Here is a 21414-nt window from a genome sequence, read left to right as displayed (position 1 = left end):
GAGAGTTCTTAATTGTTAATAGGTATTGAATTTTGTCAAATACTTTTTCTGTATTAAAATTCTTATAGATTTTTCTCCCTTTATTCTGTTGATATGAAGAGTTTCATTAATTGATTTTCAAATGCTGTCTTTTTTTCCTGGCATAAATTCTACTTGATCATGATATTTACTTTTTTTTTTCTCGTCTTTTTTTAAAAAACGACTGGAATTGATTTTCAATATCTTGTTAAGTATTTTTGTATTTATGTTCATGAAGGCTGGCAGTCTATAATTTTCTTTCTTTTTTGAAGGGCATACATTTCTTTGAGATCATAATTGCTTGCACTGAAGTAAGCTTTTAAGCTATAATGTACACACCCTTTATTCTATTTATTTTTGCTACTCTTAGGTATTATTTACTCTGAGTATTTACTATTTGCTACTGTTTGCTCCTCTTAGGTACTCAGTGTGATTTAGTCTGTTTCTATTCTAATTTTAAAATTTATTTTTTCAGTAGAGGACTACTTACTACCCAGCACAAAAATGTCTAAAAATATTGCAGAATAATTAGAAAGTTGAATTGTATATGGGGATGGTCAAGTTGGCAATATATTTTAATTGAGGTATTTGTTTAGAAAGATTATTAAGCAGTATGCACATACAATTGATTTTTTGTTTTTAAAGGTTGACAGATCTGGTATCTTATCTTCCACTTTTGCTTGAAAAGATTTAGCTAATAATACCAAGAGAAAAATGTGTAAGCTTGAAGTTTCATCTCTGATACCACTTTCTCTATAAAGATTTTCTTGTCCTTTTGTTTACAATTAATTAGTAGCTTACTGTTCTGTACCTTATAAAATATTGCATGTATTTTATTTTGCTTTATAAATATCTGTTCATCTTCCTTAATAGACTATAGAAACTGTGTATTATTATTATTTTAATTAATAAGGATGGTGTCTACTGAGAAAACATTCTATACATACTTATAAAATCAATGAATACAATTTAATAAGAGATTTGATTATTGTATTGGTTTAGTAGAATTAAGGAGATTCTTTTCCTCTCAAACAGCGTGCAGTTAAAAAGTTTATTATGCTAACATCGAGCCAAAATGTACCCGTGTTCCTTATTGATCCTTTGATTCTGGAATTGATTAATAAAAACTTGGAACAAGTAAAAAATACTTCTCATGGCTCCACTTCAGAATGCAACTTTTTCTGTGTTCCAAGAGACTTTACTGCCTTTGCTCTACAGTATCACCTGTGGAAGAATGAGGTAAGATGATTTGCTTTCAGATAATGGAATGTCTTTACAAAATAATATGATAATACTAGTTTAAAATGTAAAACATTTACAAAATTTTAAAGCTTTTTATAAATTGTGTTAGGAATATTTCCAGCTGTAAGTAATAAGAGAATAACAGCTTAAGCATAGAAATATAGTCAATAATATTTTAATAACTGTGTGTGGTGTCAGGGAGGTATAGACTTATCAAGGGATCACTTCATAAGTTACATAAATGTCTAACCACTATGCTGGCCACCTGAAACTCATATAATACTGAATATCAACGGTAATTGAAATAAAAAAAAATTAGAAAAAATAATAGCTTAAGTGAATAGGGAATTTATTTTTCTTGTATAAAGGTTGGTGGCTGTTGGTGGCCACTGGCATCAGGCCTTGCATCACTGAAGTTCATTCTTCCTTTCTCTCACCTTCACGGGACAGCTGTCCTAGCTCTCAGACACCAGGTTCAAGTTCAAGGCCGGAAGGTAACAGCAAGGGATGGTGATACTGTCCATCTTTAGAAGTAGAAATTTTCTCAGAAGCTTCTGGTGAACTATTTATGGCTCTCGGCCCAGAACTACTATATATTCATATGTCTCCTTGTTGTGAAGGAGGCTAAAAAGCCAGGTTTTCAGCCTTCCCATCAGTGTAGGCTGGCAAGTAGGAAGGGATTTGGTGATGAATTGTTAGTATCTGCCACACGAGGTGTATGTGAAGGTGGTATCCCTAACCTATAGCACCATTCTTTCCACTTTGTAAATGCACAGTACTTGTTTGATACTCAAGTGGGGTGCTTCTTAGATGTCTCCAAAAATTCAAACTTACATGTAAAGTCACACAGTAAAAAGAAAAAAAATCTCAAACAAGCCAAGACTTTGCTTACTTCTTTATTTTGAATACCTCTAACTGTCTAACTTCCCAGCTTTACTAATTTTTATTCTGAGGAGTTCTTCAAGTAAGAATGCAAAAATTAGCATCAGATTAAATGAACTCAACTAGTTAGTCAGCCACCCGTGATGGCATGTGCACTAATTGTGCAGTGGAATCTGTTCCGTTGTGTGACCTGTAACAGGTGGGCTACCCTTCAGGGTGGCGATGTGGTCCAGGAAAGCAGGAGAAGCCCACACTCTTACCCAGGGCCTCAAGAGAATGAACCTTGACTTATTTCCAGCTTACAGTTCTTGTTTTTTCTTTCCTCTCAACTCTCTATATTTTGTGTGTGTGTGTGCCTCACAGTGGTCTAAGAGTTTTATTTATTTTCAACTCTATATTTTGAAAATATTTAAACTTATAGAAAATTTAGGACATGGTATTTTAAATGTAATTTTTAGTTCTTAATCACAATTATGCTAGAGCTATGTTTAAAAAAATCAGATAGTAATGGGAAGCTCATGATGAAAAAGAGTGATATCTGCCTCTTCTCTCCTCAGCCGTTATTCGCACTCCTAGAACCAGCCGCTTTCACCTGTCTACTTTACCTTATCATTTATAAATGAAATGTTTATGCTTCTGTTTTTTAATATTACATATTTAAGTTATGAGTTATTCTTGGTCAGGGAGATTCCTGGACACCTTTCCTCTGAGCAGTGACTTAGAGATCCATGCTGTTTCCTTTGTGTGGCTTTTCCACCTTGGAGTTCTTTGCTTTCCTACATGCCGTTGGAACAGGGAACACATGGAAGAACTTACGGGATATTGTAAAGCCAGGCCTGGAAGTGGTGTGTGATACATCCATCCACATTCCTTTGTCCAGAACACAAATTAGCTCTATATCTAGAAAGGAGAAGACAGTTGTTACGGTACTAGTTAGCATTCTACTAAAATTATCACTCTTTCTCTCATTTAATAACATAAACAACAACAAATATTTATTGAGTACCTGCTGGGTACTAGCCACTCTGTTGATTGCTATGGTTGGGGAACTTGGTCTGTTAATGGAGTTTAAACAAATAGTTTTAAAAACTATAGTTAATACTATGATAGGGGTTTGTGTGTTACAAGAGTATAGATGAGGCTACATCTAATCCAAATGACAATGTTCAAAGGTGATAAGTGATGTGAATACAGTCCTCTTGAAACATGCAAACTTCCTGACACAGCTCCACCATTTAATAACTTTAATGTCTGGTATTATCACTTAGAGCTCGTTTTCCTTAACTGTAGAGGAGGCAAAACATCTTCCTTGCTGACCTCACATCGTTTTGTGGGCCTCAGATGAGATAATGATTGTGAATGAGCTTTGTACACATTGTATAAATATAGACTATCAAGGTAGTGCTACAGAGTGAATGAACCTTGGATTTGGTTGGATAATACATAAATGCTGGTATTATTAATTTTGGTGTGTTTTTTTTTTTCAGAGCTCTGTGAGTCTGCTTCTTTATAATACCTCTGCTACTTACTTTAGAGGATAGATGTCATAAATAAATGCAATAATGTTTATAAAAGTTCCTTGAATATTATAAATTCTATTCAAATGTAAGGTGTTCTTCATCATTAACACTGTTTAATCATCTATAGCACTGGTTATTGAGATTAGGACTAAGAATCTACCATCTACATTAGTCTTGTCTTGTGAGATTTATGTTATCCTATATAATAAAAACCTGATATGCTAAGTGTCCAACCATTCAACCAGTCACTATGACGCACACTGACCATCAAGGGGAAGATGCTCAACACACAGGCATGGAAACATGGAACAGATTAATGAATCTCAGAGGGAAAGGGGGAGAGGGGAGGGCAGGAAGAGATTAACCAAAGATCTTACATGCATGCTAGAGGCCTGGTGCACAGATTCGTGCACCAGTGGGGTCCCTCGGCCTGGCCTGCAGGGATCGAGCCAAAACTGGCTCTCCCAACATCCCCCGAGGGGTCCCACATTGCAAGAGGGCACAGGCCAGGTTAAGGGACCCCACCGGTGCACGAATTTGTGCACCGGGCCTTAGTAACTAATGATGTTGGAAAATGCACTTTGTTTTATAGTATGTCTTAGTCTGTTTTCTATTGATTTGCATTATAATGGGCTTCTTCAGGATATAAACTATAGGACGAAAGTATACTTTTCTCAAGTACGTTTAAAGATAAAGGTTATTAGAAGTTAAATTGAGAATTACTAGTTTAAGTGCTATCCTAACATTTATTTTATAGATACTAATCAGAAACCACTAAAATGAGCATTCTCATTTCAAGGAAAAATTTTATATTTATTTTCGTGAAGAGAGTCTTTGAACATGTCTTCCAAGCTACTTAGTTTCTCTCTTCTTACTTTTCTTTTTTCTCCCACTATCTCCTTCCCCTCACCACCCTCATTTTCAAATCTTCTGGCAAAGAACAGATTAGCACAAAAATATGTATGGCTTAATTCAGTATAAATCATTTTAGTTTTGCTGCTAGTACTTGGTTTTAAATATTCATGCTTGATGTTTCTTTGGTTTTAGGAAGGCTGGTTTCGGATAGCTGAAAACATGGGATTTCAGTGCCTGAAGATCGAGAGCAAAGATCCCCGGCTGGATGGGATAGACTCACTTTCTGGAACTGAAATCCCCCTGCACTACATCTGTAAACTGGCCACGCACGCCATTCACGTGGTGGTCTTTCACGAGAGGAGTGGCAACTACCTCTGGCATGGCCATCTGCGCCTCAAAGGAAACATCGACAAGAAGTTTGTTCCTTTTCGAAAGTTACAGTTTGGTCGTTATCCAGGAGCTTTCGACAGGTAAATTCAGGGTCTGAAGGGGACATGTGAAACCTATATCGTCCAGTCATGAATTATTATTTTTTTTTTTTTACATTTAGTAATTGCATCTAATATGTAGTTCACATAACTCAGTTTTGAAATGTTAATATTCAACAGGAAGAAGCTCCCGCACAAATGCACCAGGAAATATATATAAATATGTTCATAGCAACATTCTTCTTAATGCCCCCAAACAAATCATTCTATATTTATACAACCAGTAGTAGTGTAGAGCAGAGAAACGAATGTACTAGTGCTCTGTGCAACAACATAGATGAATCCTGCATTGTTGAGTGGCAGAAGCAAGGCATAAAAGAATGCAAACCTTATGATTGTAGTTATCAAAACTTCAAACTTACATAGTAAAAGTAGTCAAACGGAATAGACTTCCAGTTATGAGGGAAATAAGTTTTGGGGTATAATATACGTACAGCAAGGTGACTATAGATAACACTGCTGCATTGAATATTTAAAAGTTGCTAAGAGAGTAGATCTGAAAAAGTGATATCTGAGGTAATTAAAGAAAATATGCTTGCCCTAACTGGTTTGGCTCAGTGCATAGAGCGTTGGCCTGCGGACTGAAGGGTCCCAGGTTCGATTCCAGTCAAGGGCATGTACCTTGGTGTGGGCCCCTCCCCAGTAGGGAGTGTGCAGGAGGCAGCTGATCGATGTTTCTCTCTCATTGATGTTTCTAACTCTCTATCCCTCTCCCTTCCTCTCTGTAAAAAATCAATAAAATATATTTTTTTTAAAAAAAAGAAAATATGCTTGATTTTGAGCTATTTTGCTTACGTTGTATATTTTGAGGAGGCTACCAGTACTCACTCTGTGTTAAATCCTTATAATAAATCTTAACTTTTGTTTTTCAGGCCAGAATTACAACAGATTACTGTTGATGGACTAGAAGTTCTCATTCCAAAAGATCCAATGCACTTTCTAGAAGAAATACCACACTCTAGGTTTATTGAGTGTAGGTATAAAGAAGCTCGGGCATTCTTTCAGGTTAGAGATAACCAAGTAATATACTTTTTAAATTAAAGGAAGTGTGTTTGTTTTTAAGAGTTCTGGGGGTAGGGATGGGAATAAAGGGACTTATGGAAAATGGGTAGAAAACATTTTTTTGATTCATCTATTTTCTTCTAGATTATTTTCTTTTAATTTTTTTAAAAAGTAGGTTAAACATTAACCTTCAGAAAATATTTGATATGGTTTGATACGTATGGAGACCTCGTTTACTTGGGTAGACGTTGGTAGGTTTAGCACTGGCCTCTGATTTTAGTTAGGACAGCCTGTAAACTTTATGGCATATTCTGTTCTTGAAGCACTCCAACGAGGAAGAAGCCACTGCAGAAGATGGACCATGGGGAAAAAATCTTAGAGAATATTTCATGGAAAATACAGTTTTTCTCAGAGGGTTGACACTGAATATGAAACTTTTGTGTTTATGAGGGTTTTTTAAGATAAATGCTACACAAAGACCAAGTGCTTTTGAACTTTACTTTATTCTGCTGCCCTAGCTTTCAACTCAATAAACATTTATTGAAAGCCTATTTCCCAGGAACTCTGCTGACCCTGGGGATATAAAGATGATTTTGAAGGGCATGAAAGTTCAGCTCTAAGAGATGACATGAAACAGAAATAATGGGAAAACAGTGAAATTCACAGTGGGGTTTTGGTACCCTACTTCTTCCACCTGCTTTTTATTTCTGGGGTTCCCTTGTGTGTACACAGGGACAGGAGCAGCATGGGAAAATGTCCCAGCTACATCATCACTGGTCAAGTGCCCAGCACCAGCAAATGTGAGGTTTTTCTGGTCAGCTGTGCTGACCTCTAGGACCTAGGCTTAAGGGCCCAAGTGAGCCTTCCTAATCTTGTTCCTTAAAGTGCTGCCCATCATATCCGCCCCATGTAGTATCAAGAAGCAGAAGAGATGCGGTCTGATGCTTGAACTTGACCGTTCACCCTTTCTGCACTAAGGGAGTTTGTTCTGGTAGCTACTCTGGCATGCTAATTATGACAGTGAATTGTGAATGTCTGTCTTGTCCCCTACTAGATCATATGCACTTCTCGATGGCAGACATCTTATTTTACTCACCTTCATAGCCCCAGTATCTAGCATGGTACCTGGCACACACAAAAATCGTACAATCATGGCAAAATGCCTGGAGAAGAATGTGCTCATTTGAATTAAATGATTTTTTTTTAGGGACACTTATTAGAGCTACTCTATTACTAGCAAGCATTTGCCCAGACTCATTTGTAGATCTTTATGGGAAGGCAGTGTAAAATGTTAAGTGTTTCAAACTATTGAGAAATCATAGGGATAGTGTCATATTTTTTAATTGCATATTTTCATTCTTTTGAGATTTTGAGGGGAAAAATCAGCATTTGAGCAAAAAGTATAGATGACCAATGTTCAGAGGGCTGATCCGTTTATCACAGCCTCATAGTTTTTATGTTTAAATACCATCACATAGCAAGACTACAATGCTGTCTGGAGATTGATATTTGTAACATGACCAGGTGGAATTCTGTATCCATTCTTCACCATGTTATGTGTCCTTCACTGCTTCAAAACAGACTTGTGATTCTGCTAGTGTATTGGTATTACTAATATAAAGTGCCTGATTGGATGGATAACTTTCTAAATTTTTTATCCTCTCACATGTTTCATTCTTCATCATTTCTTAAGTTAAAACCATAATTAAAAGACAAGGAGGGTCTGTTTTCAAATGGAAGCAAACATACATAACTTTGAGCACTTGATGGCGCCAAACAGTCTTAAATGCAATGTCCTGTGTAAAACAAGCAACTAATCTAAAAATCTCATAAAAGCAGCCTCCAAACTTTTTTAAAAAATAATAATTCCCAAACTTTTAGGAAAGTTGCAAATATAATACAGATAATTTTTTTTCCTAAACCATTTGGGAGTAAGTTGTAGACCATATCCCCCATAACTTCAAATAATTTAGTATTTCCTAAAAGCAAGAATATTCTCTATAGGTATTAATACAAACATTGGGAAATTAACATACAGATTATTTAATCCTCATTCAAGTTTTTCTAATTGTTCCAACCTAATAATGACCTTTATAACAAAAGGATTCAGTTTAGCATCACATTGTGTTTAATTCCCTTGTCTCTTTAGTCTCCTCCAGTCTGGGACAGTTTCACAGTCCTTTTTTGACTTTCATGACCTTGTTACTTTTGAGTTTTAAAAATTGTCCCTTATTTGGGGTTTTGTCTGGTCCTTCCTCATGTTAGATTCAGGTTATAAGCTTTATTGGGCTCACACAGATGTGATGCTATGCTCTTCTCATTATATCCTCCCAGGTGCTGCACAACTTTGATATGTTCCATTGCTGTTGACATTCAAGTTGAGCACTTGGCTTCACCCCCGTGAAATTTCTATTTTAAAAAATATATATTTTATTGATTTTTTACAGAGAGGAAGGGAGAGGGATAGAAAGTTAGAAACATCATCAGCTGCCTCCTGCACACCCCCTACTGGGGATGTGCCCACAACCAACGTACATGCCCTTGACCAGAATCGAACCTGGGACCTTTCAGTCCGCAGGCTGGCGCTCTATCCACTGAGCCAAAACTGTTAGGGCGAAATTTCTATTTTTTACCGTTGTAATTAATAGTATTTGGCATGAAGGTACTTTAAAACTATGTAAACATTGTCAATATCATCATCAAACTTTCAATTTATTTATTTGTTTATACCAGTATGAACTCATGGTTTCCTATTCTTTCAATGAATTTTCATTATTTATTTTGGTCTCATAATTGTCCCATATTGCCATTGGGAACCCCTTCCCAATGGCTTCTGTGTGATTTTGATGGGTCTCTGTCATTTTTTGAGCACTTCCTTATTTTTGGCACAAGATGTACTAGGTTCGTATTGTAAATTTCCCTGCCACAATCCTGGAATCAACTATTTCTCTTAGTCTGGATGCTAGTTGTGCTTGTTGCTATTTGGGTTTTGCTGCACACAGGTTCTCCTGGTGACAGGAGTAGAGTGTGTATGTGTATGTGTATGTGTGTATTCACATTGATATCCCCAGTCTAATTAATTTATTTCCATATTTGTGATTCCCTTCTCAAACAGTGAGAAACCTGACTCTATTATCCTTAACGTATCTATGTACTTATTTGTTGAATCTCCCATCATTTCTGTTGCCCCTCTCCTGTGTGACTGCTGTCCTTTCCCTGCTGAGATGTTGCTATCCCCCACTGGACTGCCCTTACACAGACACACTTCTCACCCTGCTCAGGCACTGGCTCCCCCGCTGGACAGGCCTCCATGTGGAGCCCTCATCACTGGCTCAGGTTCTGATACTTAAACAGACCACCACTGTGCACTTGCTGGCTCTGCCTCACCTAATGGCTCTGGTTTTGAATAGTTTGGCGGGTGGAGGGGGAAGGAAGTGCTCTCCTGACTTCCTTTGTTTAGTTTTAATTATTTTCTCAATCTACCAAGAAGTTTAGAAGTAGGGTAACATACATTTTTTTCTGAACTTGATTTTGTTAATTATCAAAAAATAATTAATGAGCTCCAGTCTGTTGAATTCCAGTGAGAAACAAGCAGGGAATGTGGAAATATCTGGACACCTGGACTCAGATTGTATTTTGCTTCAGATATGCTGGTAGCACTCAGAATTAGCCTTCTTTTCCCCTACTTGCCCAGCCTGCTAAATTGTGATGTATAGGAGGGAGTTAATAAAGGTGTAAGTCTCATCTTGGTTGTGTTCCTCCCCTTTAACTTGTCTCCTAGAATCTACTCCTGTAGTCTTATTTTATAAAAGAAATGTGTGACTAACAGAGAACTCTGAAACTTCATTTTTATAATAGAAAAATATATGGGGCTAATTTTCAAATTTAACTTGGATGTCACAGAAATGTTACTAGCAATTTAGAAATGGCAATAATAGCTGACCATTTATTATATCTGTAGCAGTACCTTGACGATAGCACTGTGGAAGCTGTGGCCTTTCGGAAGAGTGCAAAGGAATTGTTGCAACTTGCAGCCAAAACATTAAAGAAATTGGGAGTACGGTTCTGGCTGAGCAGTGGGACTTGTCTAGGTAAAATTCTTACTTTACATTTGTCTTTGTGTCATTTTGCCCTCTTTCCCTTTAGGAATGACTGCTTGAGATGGCAAAATATCAGTGATAGTTTAAGTGTCATATTTATAGATAGAATAAATATAGAGCATGGAGCAAGAATTTATTGATTTCTTTAAAGAAATTAATTTCAGAAGCATAAAAGTGAGTTAGGAAGGCCATATGTGTGTTTACCAAAAATTATAATTCATGTGTATAAAATTTATATCAGAACCTGTATACTTGATTCTCAGGTAAGCCTTACATTAGCATTTTATTATTTCTATCCCAAAGATTATTTGTTGCATTTAAACAAAAACTATTCATTTTCTTTACACATCATACAAACAACTTACTTGCACCAAAAGTTGCTACTGAGATAAAGACTGAGGGGAGTGCCATAAGGTCTTCCACAAGCCTTTCCAGGTCATCGGTAGCATCACTGATTGGGCAGCACTACCTTAGCATGTTCTAATTATTCTGAGATGGGGAATGTAGACGCTTAGGCAAGTTGCTGTTAGAATCTGAGAAAGATTTCTGGCTCTCTTTCCACTGTGCATTGGATTAAACTCCTTTGGAATTTCAAATTTTAGAATCGTAAATGTTGTTGTTTTTATTCCCTCTTGTTTATAACTGTAGTTAGTTATAACTGTGTTCTTTCTTGATTATAACTATGTGTACAAAAATTAATTTCGCTCCTGCTTCCATAGGATTTCCGTATCATTTATTTCTAACTCAAGAGACCTTTGAAAGTGAAAGGGAATCCCATTAATAATTATGTTGCACCTGAAAAAAAAAAATAATAATAATTATGTTGGACAACAGGCCTAGACTGGGATATTTGGTTAGCCTGTCTATTAGACTTTGTGGAAAATTCACATGGTTTTTCCCGACAAGGAGTTTACAGCTAGAGTAAGCCAAAAAGGAGTACATCTCACACACTTATGTGATATATGCTCTAAAGTTTAACTTTTGAAGCAAAATTGTTTTACTGATTTTCATCAAAAATACTTCTTAATTATTTGTCATGGTGTGTTTTGAGATTTTAGCCACATGGTTTTTTTTATTTATGAAATGAGGGAGTTGGATTAGATTATATTTAAGAGCCTTCCATTTTTAATAGTTTATGATTCTTTTACAAATGTGGATTGTAGATTTTTCTCAAACTACAGTGAGACCCCCTCCCCTCATCTTAGGCTTCTGAAGATCCATCCTATATAATAAAACCCTAATATGCAAATTGACCAACAGTGGAATACCAGTCTTTATGACGAGTACTGACCACCAGTTGGGGGCAGCTCCTGCGTTGATCGTCTGCCCCCTGAGAGGGAGGTGACCGGCAGCGAAAAGCCTAATATGCAAATCGACCGAATGGTGGAATGACTGGTGGAACAACCAGTCACTATGATGCACACTGACCACCAGAGGGCAGACGCTCAACACAGAGCTGCCCCCAGCCTGCAGGCCCCAACCTGTAGCAGCAGCAGGGGGTGGGTTGGGCGAGTGGGTGGTGCCAGTCCAGCCAAGGCAGGTGCCAGCGGGGGCCCCCCGATTGCCCCACCTGCTGGTCGCCCCACAGATGGCCCTGATCACTGGCCAGGTCTAGGGACCCTACCCTATATATTGGGAACAGTCTCTTAGATTTATGGGCCCAGCACGCTTCCGCTGCGCCACTCTAGTCTCTTAGATTTAAAAATTGAAACCTGGAAAGGCTACTCTAACACTGATAAATCAGGATGGTGCAGCGATGACATGCATGGACTCTGGCTTGCACATTTTTGGTCAGCCCTGATTCTGACACTTATAACTCTGTGACAAAGCCAATTACTTAACTTCTCTCTGCTTCAGTTTTTCCACCCATAAGATGGGGAAAATGGTACTACTGCCTCAGAAGGATCATGTTATGTACTACTTTTTATAATCAGGGCAAAAATATGTAGCTGCCCATACAACAGCAAGATATGAAAAGTATGGTTGCTGGTGCATGCAGTGTCCCGGATTGGGAGAGGGATGTCCAACTGCCAGTTTAGGCCCAACATCCCCCGAGGAGTCCTGGATTTCGAGAGGATGCAGGCCAGGCTGAGGGACAATCCTCCCCCCTCCCCCCCGGCCCCGTGCACGAATTTCATGCACTGGGCTCTAGTCTATATATCTAAAAGGCTAAGTGTCCTTCTGACCAGCAGCTATGACATGCACTGACCACCAGGGGGGCAGACACTCAATGCAGGAGCTGCCATGATGCACACTGGCCATTTAAAAATAAACGGGCCCTAACCAGTTTGGCTCAGTGGATAGGGCATTGGCCTGCGGACTGAAAGGTCCCAGGTTCGATTCCGGTCAAGGGCATGTACCTTGGTTGCGGGCACATCCCCAGTAGGAGTTGTGCAGGAGGCAGCTGATTGATGTTTCTCTCTCATCGATGTTTCTATCTCTCTATCCCTCTCCCTTCCTCTCTGTAAAAAAATCAATAAAATATTTAAATAAATAAATAAATAATAAAAATAAACGGTACCACAGACCTGGCGCCGACAAACCAACACTCAGCTTCCCCCAAATGGGACACAGGCCCCGCCACCACCCAGGAGCAACACCCCACCAAATCACAGCCAATGCTGCCAAGACCCCATGGCACAAAATGCAGCCCACAGCACAGCCCAGAAATGGTCGCTGTGGGTGCCAGGTAATGACATCACATAGCAATGCCCAGCTTCCTCTCCCTAGCAACTAGCCTCCTTGGAGTTTCTTCAGCCCAGGAACACGGCTTGCTTTATAGCCAGGTGGAAACATATCACACTATAACTAAATGTCTGTGAAATGTTTTCCCGTGCCTCATCTCATTTGATCCTCACAGATGTCCTGGAGTAGGTAGATAGGAGACTTGGTAGAATTCTATTTTCTTTTCATTAGCCAGAAAACAGAGATTTAGAAAGTTTAGAAACTTGACCCGACTGAAAAGAAATAAGAAATGGTGGACCTTGAAAATGACTTCAGGTTTTCTCACTGCACAGAATATAGTCAAACACTGCTGCAGTTAAATATTTTACCCTTGGTTCTCCCTGCATGATCTACAATAATAATCTGCTTCATGTTGATATTACTGCTGTGTTGCTGACAATTACCTGAAAGAGAAGTTGGGGTGCTTCACTGGGCTGGAAAAAATTTAGCTAAATCAGAAAGCAGGTCTAATTAAGCAAGTTTATTCTATATGTATAAAAGGCTAAGTTGACTCCCACATGTGCGATACATATAAAGCTCTTACTGGTGCCAATCACACACGAGTGTTTCTATCTGTCATTGTTGATCGTGAATTTGGTTGACACTTTTATTATAGAGAAAGGGCAAATAGCGATGTTAAAATATTTTTTCTAATTAATTTCCTTTCAATGTGCACGAATCCGTGCACTGGAACACTGGTGTTAAAATAAAATGAAAGTTTAGAATTCCAAACAGTATTGCCCAGTGGCAATACCTACAAAGATAATCGTAGGCCTTTATATACTTTTTAAATAATTTGGATGGAAGGTGTCGAAGGATAATAGGGGAGACTGAGAAACTCTTAGCAATATTAAGGTATAAATTTTGTGGGGTTTTTTAGAATAGTACTGTAGCATCTGATTGAGAAGTAGATACATAGTAAATACCTAGAAATACCTTTGGACATGCTGAAAATTGAGGTTGATACTGCTCTTCTTTTTTTATGATCCATCGGACATGAGCTGTTCAGAACTCTTAAGTTCTACGAACTACTGTTCAGTAAAGAGATATTTAAGCAAAAGAATTAAATTTTATGTATATATGTACATATATACATATATTTTTTTTCTTTAAAATATATTTTTATTGATTTCAGAGTGGAAGGGAGAGGGAGACAGAAACATCAGTGACAAGAGAGAATCATTGATCGGCTGCCTCCTGTACACCCCACACTGGGGATCAACCCCAAAACCCAGGCATGTGTCTTGACTGGGAATCAAACTCTGAACTCCTAGTTTATAGGTCGACACTCAACCACTTAGCCACACCAGCTGGGCTAAATTATATTTTTTTAGCTTATCTTAAAGGCAGCCTTCATCATTAGAGGTTTATGATTAAACATTATCAAAAGTAATTTAATTTTTTTAAATGGATGACTCAGTTAAGATTATTAAAGCTAATAGTTTATTCAGAAATTAAAATACTTTGGAATCTAATGAACAAAATAAACTGATAAATAAAATTGAACCAGAGACATAGAAGCATGGAACAGACTGATGAATTTCAGAGGGAAGGCGGTGATAGGGGTGTGGGAGGGGAGCAATTAACCGGGGAATTTATATATATACTAGAGGCCCAGTGCACTGATTTGTGCACTGGTGGGGTTCCTCAGCCTGGCCTGAGCCCTCTTGCAATCTGGGACCCCTCAGGGAATGTCGGACTGCTGGTTTTGGCCTGATCCAGGCCCTGGCCTCTGGGGATTGGGCCAAAACCAGCAGTCTGACATCCCCCGAGGAATGTAGTAGTGTGCGAAGCTGCAGGCAGCTGGGGAGGAGCCTGAACTTGAGCCTGGGTTGGGTGCCGCACCGCTCCCGTTCATCCCAGCCCTGCTGCGCCTGCCACCGCTGTCACTCGATAGCGCTGCCGCAGAGGCCGGAGAGGCTCACGTCGCCGCAGCTGTGCTTGCCAGCCATGAGCCTGGCATCTGGCACCCATTGGTCAGCTGAGCAGCACTCCTGCTGTGGGAGCACACTGACCACCAGGGGGCAGCTCCTGCATTGAGCATCTGCCCCCTGGTGGTCAGTGCATGTCATAGTGATCGGTCATTCAGTCACTTAGACTTTTATATCTATAAGTATGCATAACCCATGGACACAGACAGTAGAGTGGTGAAGGCCTGGGAGGTGCAGGTACAGAGTGGAGGGGGTCAATGGGAAAAAAACACACAAAGGGGATATCTGTAATACTTTTCAACAATAAAGATAAATTTTAAATACATTATGAAAGTTTTTGAGGATGCTTAGTGCTCAGACTAGTAAAAGGAAAGAAGGGAGGGAGGGAAGGGAAGGAAGGGAGGGAAGGTAGATTCTTCAACAGGTGGGTCCTATAACCACATATTTTATCTTAGGATTTAATTTTTTAAAATAATTTTAGTAAGCCCTGGCCAGTGTGACTCAGCTGGTGGAGTGTTGTCCCATGCACCAAGAGGTCACCTGGTTCAATGACCAGTCAGGGCACATGCCCTGGTTGCAGTCTCAATACTCAATAGGGAGTGTGCAGGAGGTAGCCGATCAATGTTTCTCTCTTATCAATGTTTCTCTTTCTCTCTCTCCTTTCATATCTCTCTCTCTCTCTCTCTCTCTCTCTCTCTCTCTTTTTCTCCCTCTCTCTCTCTCCCTCTAAAATCAACCAAAACATATTTTTTAAAAATAATAATTTAAAAAAATAATAATAATTTTAGTGAAGCACCGTAAGTCTACTCCTATGAAATAAAATCCACTGTTACAGAGATCATTCATTATAATAATGACTGATTTTTTCTAAACTCAGTTGTTGTTGTTTTTTAAGTTTTCTCATTTTTCTTTTTTTATTTACTTTTAGGATGGTATCGGCAATGCAGTATTATTCCTTATAGTAAAGATGTTGACCTAGGAATTTTTATACAAGATTACCGATCTAATATTATTTCAGCATTTCAGGATGCAGGACTTCCACTCAAACACAAATTCGGGAAGGTCAGTAATAAAAGTCTGCTTTACTTCATAAGTAACATGTCTCAAAAGTAAAACTTGAATTACCTTGGAAATGATTAAGAATGTTGCTGTGTCATTTTGTCACTCGGTATTCGCCAGGATGAGTGCAGCAGAAGCTTGTGACCACTTGTGACCTCTGCACTATCTAAGGAAAAAGAGGAAATCTGGTTTTCTGTTAACAGTGATAAGGAGAGAAAGACCTTGTACTCTTGCAGATGAATTTATTCCCATTATATTAGGGAACAATATAATATATAGTTAATACAACATGTAATAAACAATTAATATAAGAAGCCCATCTACCCTATTAAAGTTATATTGTCTCTCATGAGTAATTTAATTTTATGTTCACTTTGGCATCATATCATTATCAACACAAAACATTTCATTGATTGCTAAGGGTTAGAAATACAGACTCATTTCAAACAGTACTTGAACTTCTTGTTTATTTCATCTGCCCTAGGTCACAGCAATTTTCTCAGGTCAGCTAGGAATAGGTCATTGCAACTTAGATGAAATCTTCTAGACAATTTGATTCCTATGCCCTAAGCCTATGATCCCTTGCAATCACCTTCCTATTTAGTTTCTTGTTTCCAGAATAGTGTTGTCCAGGAAATAAAGTAGAAGTATTTTAGTCACTGGAAAATTACTTTCCTTATCATAAACATTCTAGTTTATTAAGAAAATTTAATACAATGTTTCCTGTGATTAAAATCGAAGCAATAGAACTCTTGTCATTCAGCAGACATTACTCAACCCTCACTCTATGCTTGACACTGTGGTCAGCACCTGGGACATAAGATGAGTAAGTTATAGTCCTTACCTTTGAGAAGTTCACTAATTGGAAGAAAAATTGCATAAATAATTATGTGATTGATTCTGTAACAGACAGAGGCACCAAGTCCAATAGGAACATAATTATTTGTAGGATAAATTTCTTAGGAAAATACTCTCAAAATTCGTTGTACCTTTTTTTATCTATGTTTTTCATGTACATATTGTATGTATATGGATTTCTGTAATAGAACAAGTACTTATTTATTGATTATAATGAAAAACTTATTTCCTTATAGTTGATTATTAAAGGGAGTGATTTGTCTTTGGTTCTTTTCTTTCTTTAGTCAGAAAAGGGCTCAGGAACAGGAAATTCTGCACAGAGATAATTTAGCTACTGTTAAGTCATTACCCTGAGTTGTCATCAGTTGTAAGAAGCACCATTATTTTATATGCATTTAAGAAAGAAATGAAATGATGCTGTGCTACTGATGCATCCCAATTTCAGTGGTGCTCCAACTTGAAAACACATGTATCTTAAAATCAATACTCTATATAAAACATTATCTTTTTAATTAAAAAGATATATATTTCCTTTGTTTCAGTCTGTGAAGGTTTTCATCTTCCCTCTAGGTAGAAGACAGCTTGGAACTATCTTTCCAGGGAAAAGATGATGTAAAACTTGACATCTTTTTCTTCTATGAAGAGACTGACCATATGTGGAATGGAGGCACTCAGGCCAAAACAGGAAAAAAATTTAAGTATGATTCAGATAAGTACTTATAAAAGGGGCTATAGAAATATTCAGAGGTTGGGTGGGGGGACTCTGTCAAGGCTCCGGTATTAACTAACACTTTCTCAGCTTACCCTTAGAGCCCAGTTATGTTGTGATGTAAGAACCACCTATCAGGACATCTGTGGGAGGAAGTGTCCCTGGGTTTGTCAGTTCAGAGAGTCATTATGATTAGAAGCCCTTGAGTTATCAGATAAAACCAAAACAAGGAACACAGATTGACCGTTAGAGCTGTAGGAGTTTGATAATTGGTTGGGGATGGGTAAAGATCAGTGAGGAGATCATGATGAAGTGAAGGAGAAGTGAGGAAATTGGGATTGAATGAGGCCATGAGTGCTGGGCAAGCTCTGATCTGTGCCCGTAACAGAGGCTGAGGGCTAATCCTTGAAAGATGCCCATTGGGCATAACAGCTACCATATTTTGTCAAATGTAAGATGATATACATTGTAAGATGCACTATTATTTTATGTGCTACTAAGAAAGGAAAACTGCCAATTATAATCGTAAGACACATGAGTCACAGATGGAAAAATTTGGGGGGAGGGATCTCAGAGCTGAAGGAATGTAGTATGTTAGTTTGGCATTTTAAACATTTTTAATGCTGCCATGGAAAAAGTCCTTGATGAGAAAAGACAGAAATAACTTTAGAGTAACTGTGCTCTCCTTAGTAATGCAGTTAGACGGTCATGATATTAATTAGTGGCATAAACTTACCTCACCAACTAGCTGAGATTGCGGCTTCGATCACTGAGTACATGGAACCATTGGGCACAGTGGGGAATGTTCTGTAACACAGAAGGGGAATCCACACTCAGCCTCGTTTCTCCTGTGCACGGTGGCATACCCTCCTGGAATTGCTGGGTCCTTTTTGAAGGCAAGGAGCCTTCATGTAAAGTTAATCTTGGTCTGGAGGTTTGAGATAATCCAAACCTTTTTTCTCAAAGTTATAAAGCATTCCCAAGTTGACACTGACCTCAGAGCATATTCTTAAAACTTTTTATATATTACTAGAGGCCCGGTGCACAAAATTCATGCACAGGTGGGGTCCCTAGGTCTGTCTGGCGATCAGGGCTGATCAGGTTCCCCGCCTCCCCACCTCCTCCTCCCCTCGCTGCCTGTGTCCACCGCCACCCACCCCGGTTCCCCGTCCCAGTCCAGGGCCTGGCCCCGATTGGGCGATTGGGGCCTGCTGGCCAGGGAGAGGGGCCAACCACCACCGAGGTGGGTGGGCAGTGGGCCAATTGGGGCCTGCCGGGCGGGGAGAGGAAATGAGGGAAGGACCCAGGAAGTTGGCCGCTGGCCCCAAGGAGGGATCCGGCCCTCGGGCCCCCTAGGAAAGGGGCCATGTTCACCACCACCCACCTCCAATTCCCCACCCCAGCCTGGGGGCCCAGTCCCGATCAGGCGATCAGGGCCTGCCGGCCGGGGGAAAAGACCAAGAGGTTGGCCGGCAGGCCCCATTGGCGATCGGGGCCTGCGGGCTGGGAGCAGCTCCTGCATTGAGCATTTGCCCCCTAGTGGTCAGTGCGCATCATAGTAACCAGTCGTTTTGTCATAACAGTTGCTTAGGCTTTTATGTCTTCTATAATAATAAAAGCGTAATATGCTAATTAGACCAGACAGCCGAACAACCTTCCAGACGTCCTTCCAGACGAAGCCGCTATGGCAGGGGCCGAGGCACAGGCAGTTAGGGGTAATGAGGCAGGCATGCAGAGGCGGTTAGGGGCAATCAGGCAGGCAGGTGAGTGGTTAGGGGCGATCAGGCAGGTAGGCAAGCGGTTAGGGGCAAACAGGCAGGCAGAGGCGGTTAAGGGTGATCGGGCAGGCAGATGAGCAGTTACAGGCGATCAGGCAGGCAGGCAGAGTGGTTAGGAGTGATCAGGCAGGCAGGCAGAGTGGTTAGGGTAGATTAGGCAGGCAGGCAGGCGAACGGTTAGGAGCCAGCAGTCCCAAGAGGGAGCAGGCTGGGCTGAAGGCCCCCTCCCTTGCATAAATTTCATGTACTGGGCCTCTAGTATATAGATAAAAACTTATTTTTCTTTTTGATAAGCACATTCATGCTGAGTAAGTTCTGATGATAAGTTAATGAATATATAATTGACACTCTCATTGTGACTAGGTGAATGGGGGGTGGTGTTTTTGACATTCAGACACAGTTTGTTTATTCAGAATGTGATAAAGATGCCAAATTGCATGTATAATTTAGAGGCTTTTTTTAAAAATCTATAAGAAAGTTTAGCATAGAAATTAAAGGCATGGTGGCAGTCCATTTGCTTTTGAATCCCGGCTCTACATTTGACCAGCTGGATATATTACCTCGGGAAAGTTATTTAACTCCTCTGTACCTAAGTTTCCTTGAGTGTGAAATGGGAATAATAATAGAAACTGCTACATAGAGTGGTTTTGAAGATTGAGTTAATAGACTGAAGGGTTTTGAAGAGAATAAGCATGTTCTGAGTGTTAAATAATTATTAGCTGCTATTATTAATATTATTATTAGTGGTGGTGGTGGTGGTAAAGAAAACTATTCCTCTTCTTAGTCTTATGAGAAATTAGAGATTGAATTGCCAAATCTATTCTTAGAGAACTCATATGAGAATATCACCTTTTTCTAAGAAAGATAATTTCTAGAGCCAGTATGATAATCTTGTTATTCTTAAATTTTCTTCTAAGTCTTGTATGTCTTCTCACTGACATGATCTGAAACCCATAAACCTCAAAAGAACTGTTCATTTCTAAGCACTTCGTTTCTAGATAGAAAGAGCTCCGTTCATTCTGCTATAACTGCTCTTTATGGCGGCAGTGTTTGGGAAGTGTGAAGTGTTCTGATGATTTCACAGGAGAAATGAGCAGTGGTAGAGCTGTCTGGACAGATGGTGTGAGTCCCAGATTTTCTATCATGTTACCGTGACCTTAAAAGGCAGAGAAAAGAACGGGATGGCTGTGTAGAGTAGTTTCTTTGGAAGATTCCCCCAGCCATATGCCATTTTCATTCTTTTCAGCACTATTTGCTTTAAAGAACTGCAGTATTTTCTAGATGGGGGCAGGGGAAACCTTTAGAGCTAGTCTAAAGGTCTTTATAATATTCTACCTTTTTTCAACACAGTTAATTCTGAGAAAAGCTTAACAATATCATAGAATGCTTACCATTTTTTAAAGATTGGAGAGAAACTCAGGAAGGAATAAAAAGTTTCCGCTTTCAAAACTTTACTCTTTGCCTTCAGAATTATGTTTTTGGCTCAAGATTTAATAATAATTATAATATTAACAGCATCAATAAAGATATAGTTACTGCAGTATCTGCTAAATATCAGGTACTTTGATAGGTACTTTATATTTATAATCTCAAATAATCTTTGCATTATCTCTATAGATTTTATGCTCTCACTCCCAGTAGATATGAGGAAGCTGAAGCTCAGAGGAGAGAAGTAACTCACTCAAGGTCATCTTGCCATAATGGCAGGGCCAAGATTTAACTCCAGACCTAAAATCTAAATTCTACTCTGAAATTTTGGCATTTTTATATTTATTTTTGTTCTCCAGAGTCCTAATCACCAGTGAACAGTAATGAAGTAATAATTATGCCTCGAGGATTTGAAGTTTAACTTCTACTGAGTATTTACTATATGCATGCTTTATTGTACCTGCTTTTTCCCCCTTATTTACATACTAGAGGCCCAATACACGAAATTTGTGCACTGGGGAGGGGGGGGTGTCCCTCAGCCCAGCATGCACCCTCTCCAATCTGGGACCCCTTGGGGGATGTCTGACTGCCGGCAGTTGGACATCCCTCTCACAATCCGGGACTGCTGGCTCCCAACCACTCGCCTGCCTGCCTGCCTGATTGCCCCTAACTAATTCTGCCTGCCAGCCCAATCACCCCTGAACCACTCCCCTACCAGCCTGATCGACACCTAACTGCTCCCCTGCAGGCCTGGCCGCCCACAACTGCCCTCCCCTGCCAGCCCAGTCGCCCCCAACTGCCCTCTCCTGCTGGCCTGGTC

General features: G+C 39.4%; 1 protein-coding gene across 4 annotated transcripts in view; it reads left to right on the top strand.

Moving 5' to 3' along the window:
• The window catches only part of FKTN (fukutin), a 31164-nt gene that overhangs the window by 6485 nt on the left and 3265 nt on the right, over nt 1–21414 (top strand). For 2 of the 4 annotated variants that reach the window (XM_014534431.1, XM_014534432.1), the window contains exons 3-8: nt 1054–1257; nt 4710–4987; nt 5878–6010; nt 9969–10098; nt 15691–15824; nt 17250–17377. In XM_014534431.1, coding sequence (XP_014389917.1) covers nt 1054–1257; nt 4710–4987; nt 5878–6010; nt 9969–10098; nt 15691–15824; nt 17250–17377 — 1007 coding nt within the window. Of the gene's footprint in view, nt 1–1053; nt 1258–4709; nt 4988–5877; nt 6011–9968; nt 10099–15690; nt 15825–17221; nt 17378–20953; nt 21142–21414 lie in introns of those variants that run through there. The other 2 variants (XM_014534433.1, XM_014534434.1) reach the window with 2 other exon arrangements.

Source organism: Myotis brandtii, unplaced genomic scaffold (genome assembly GCF_000412655.1).
Source record: "Myotis brandtii unplaced genomic scaffold, ASM41265v1 scaffold13, whole genome shotgun sequence".
NCBI classification, from domain to species: domain Eukaryota; kingdom Metazoa; phylum Chordata; class Mammalia; order Chiroptera; family Vespertilionidae; genus Myotis; species Myotis brandtii.
The sequence above is the reverse complement of the archived record's forward strand: the minus strand, read 5'-3'. Positions and strand labels throughout refer to the sequence as shown.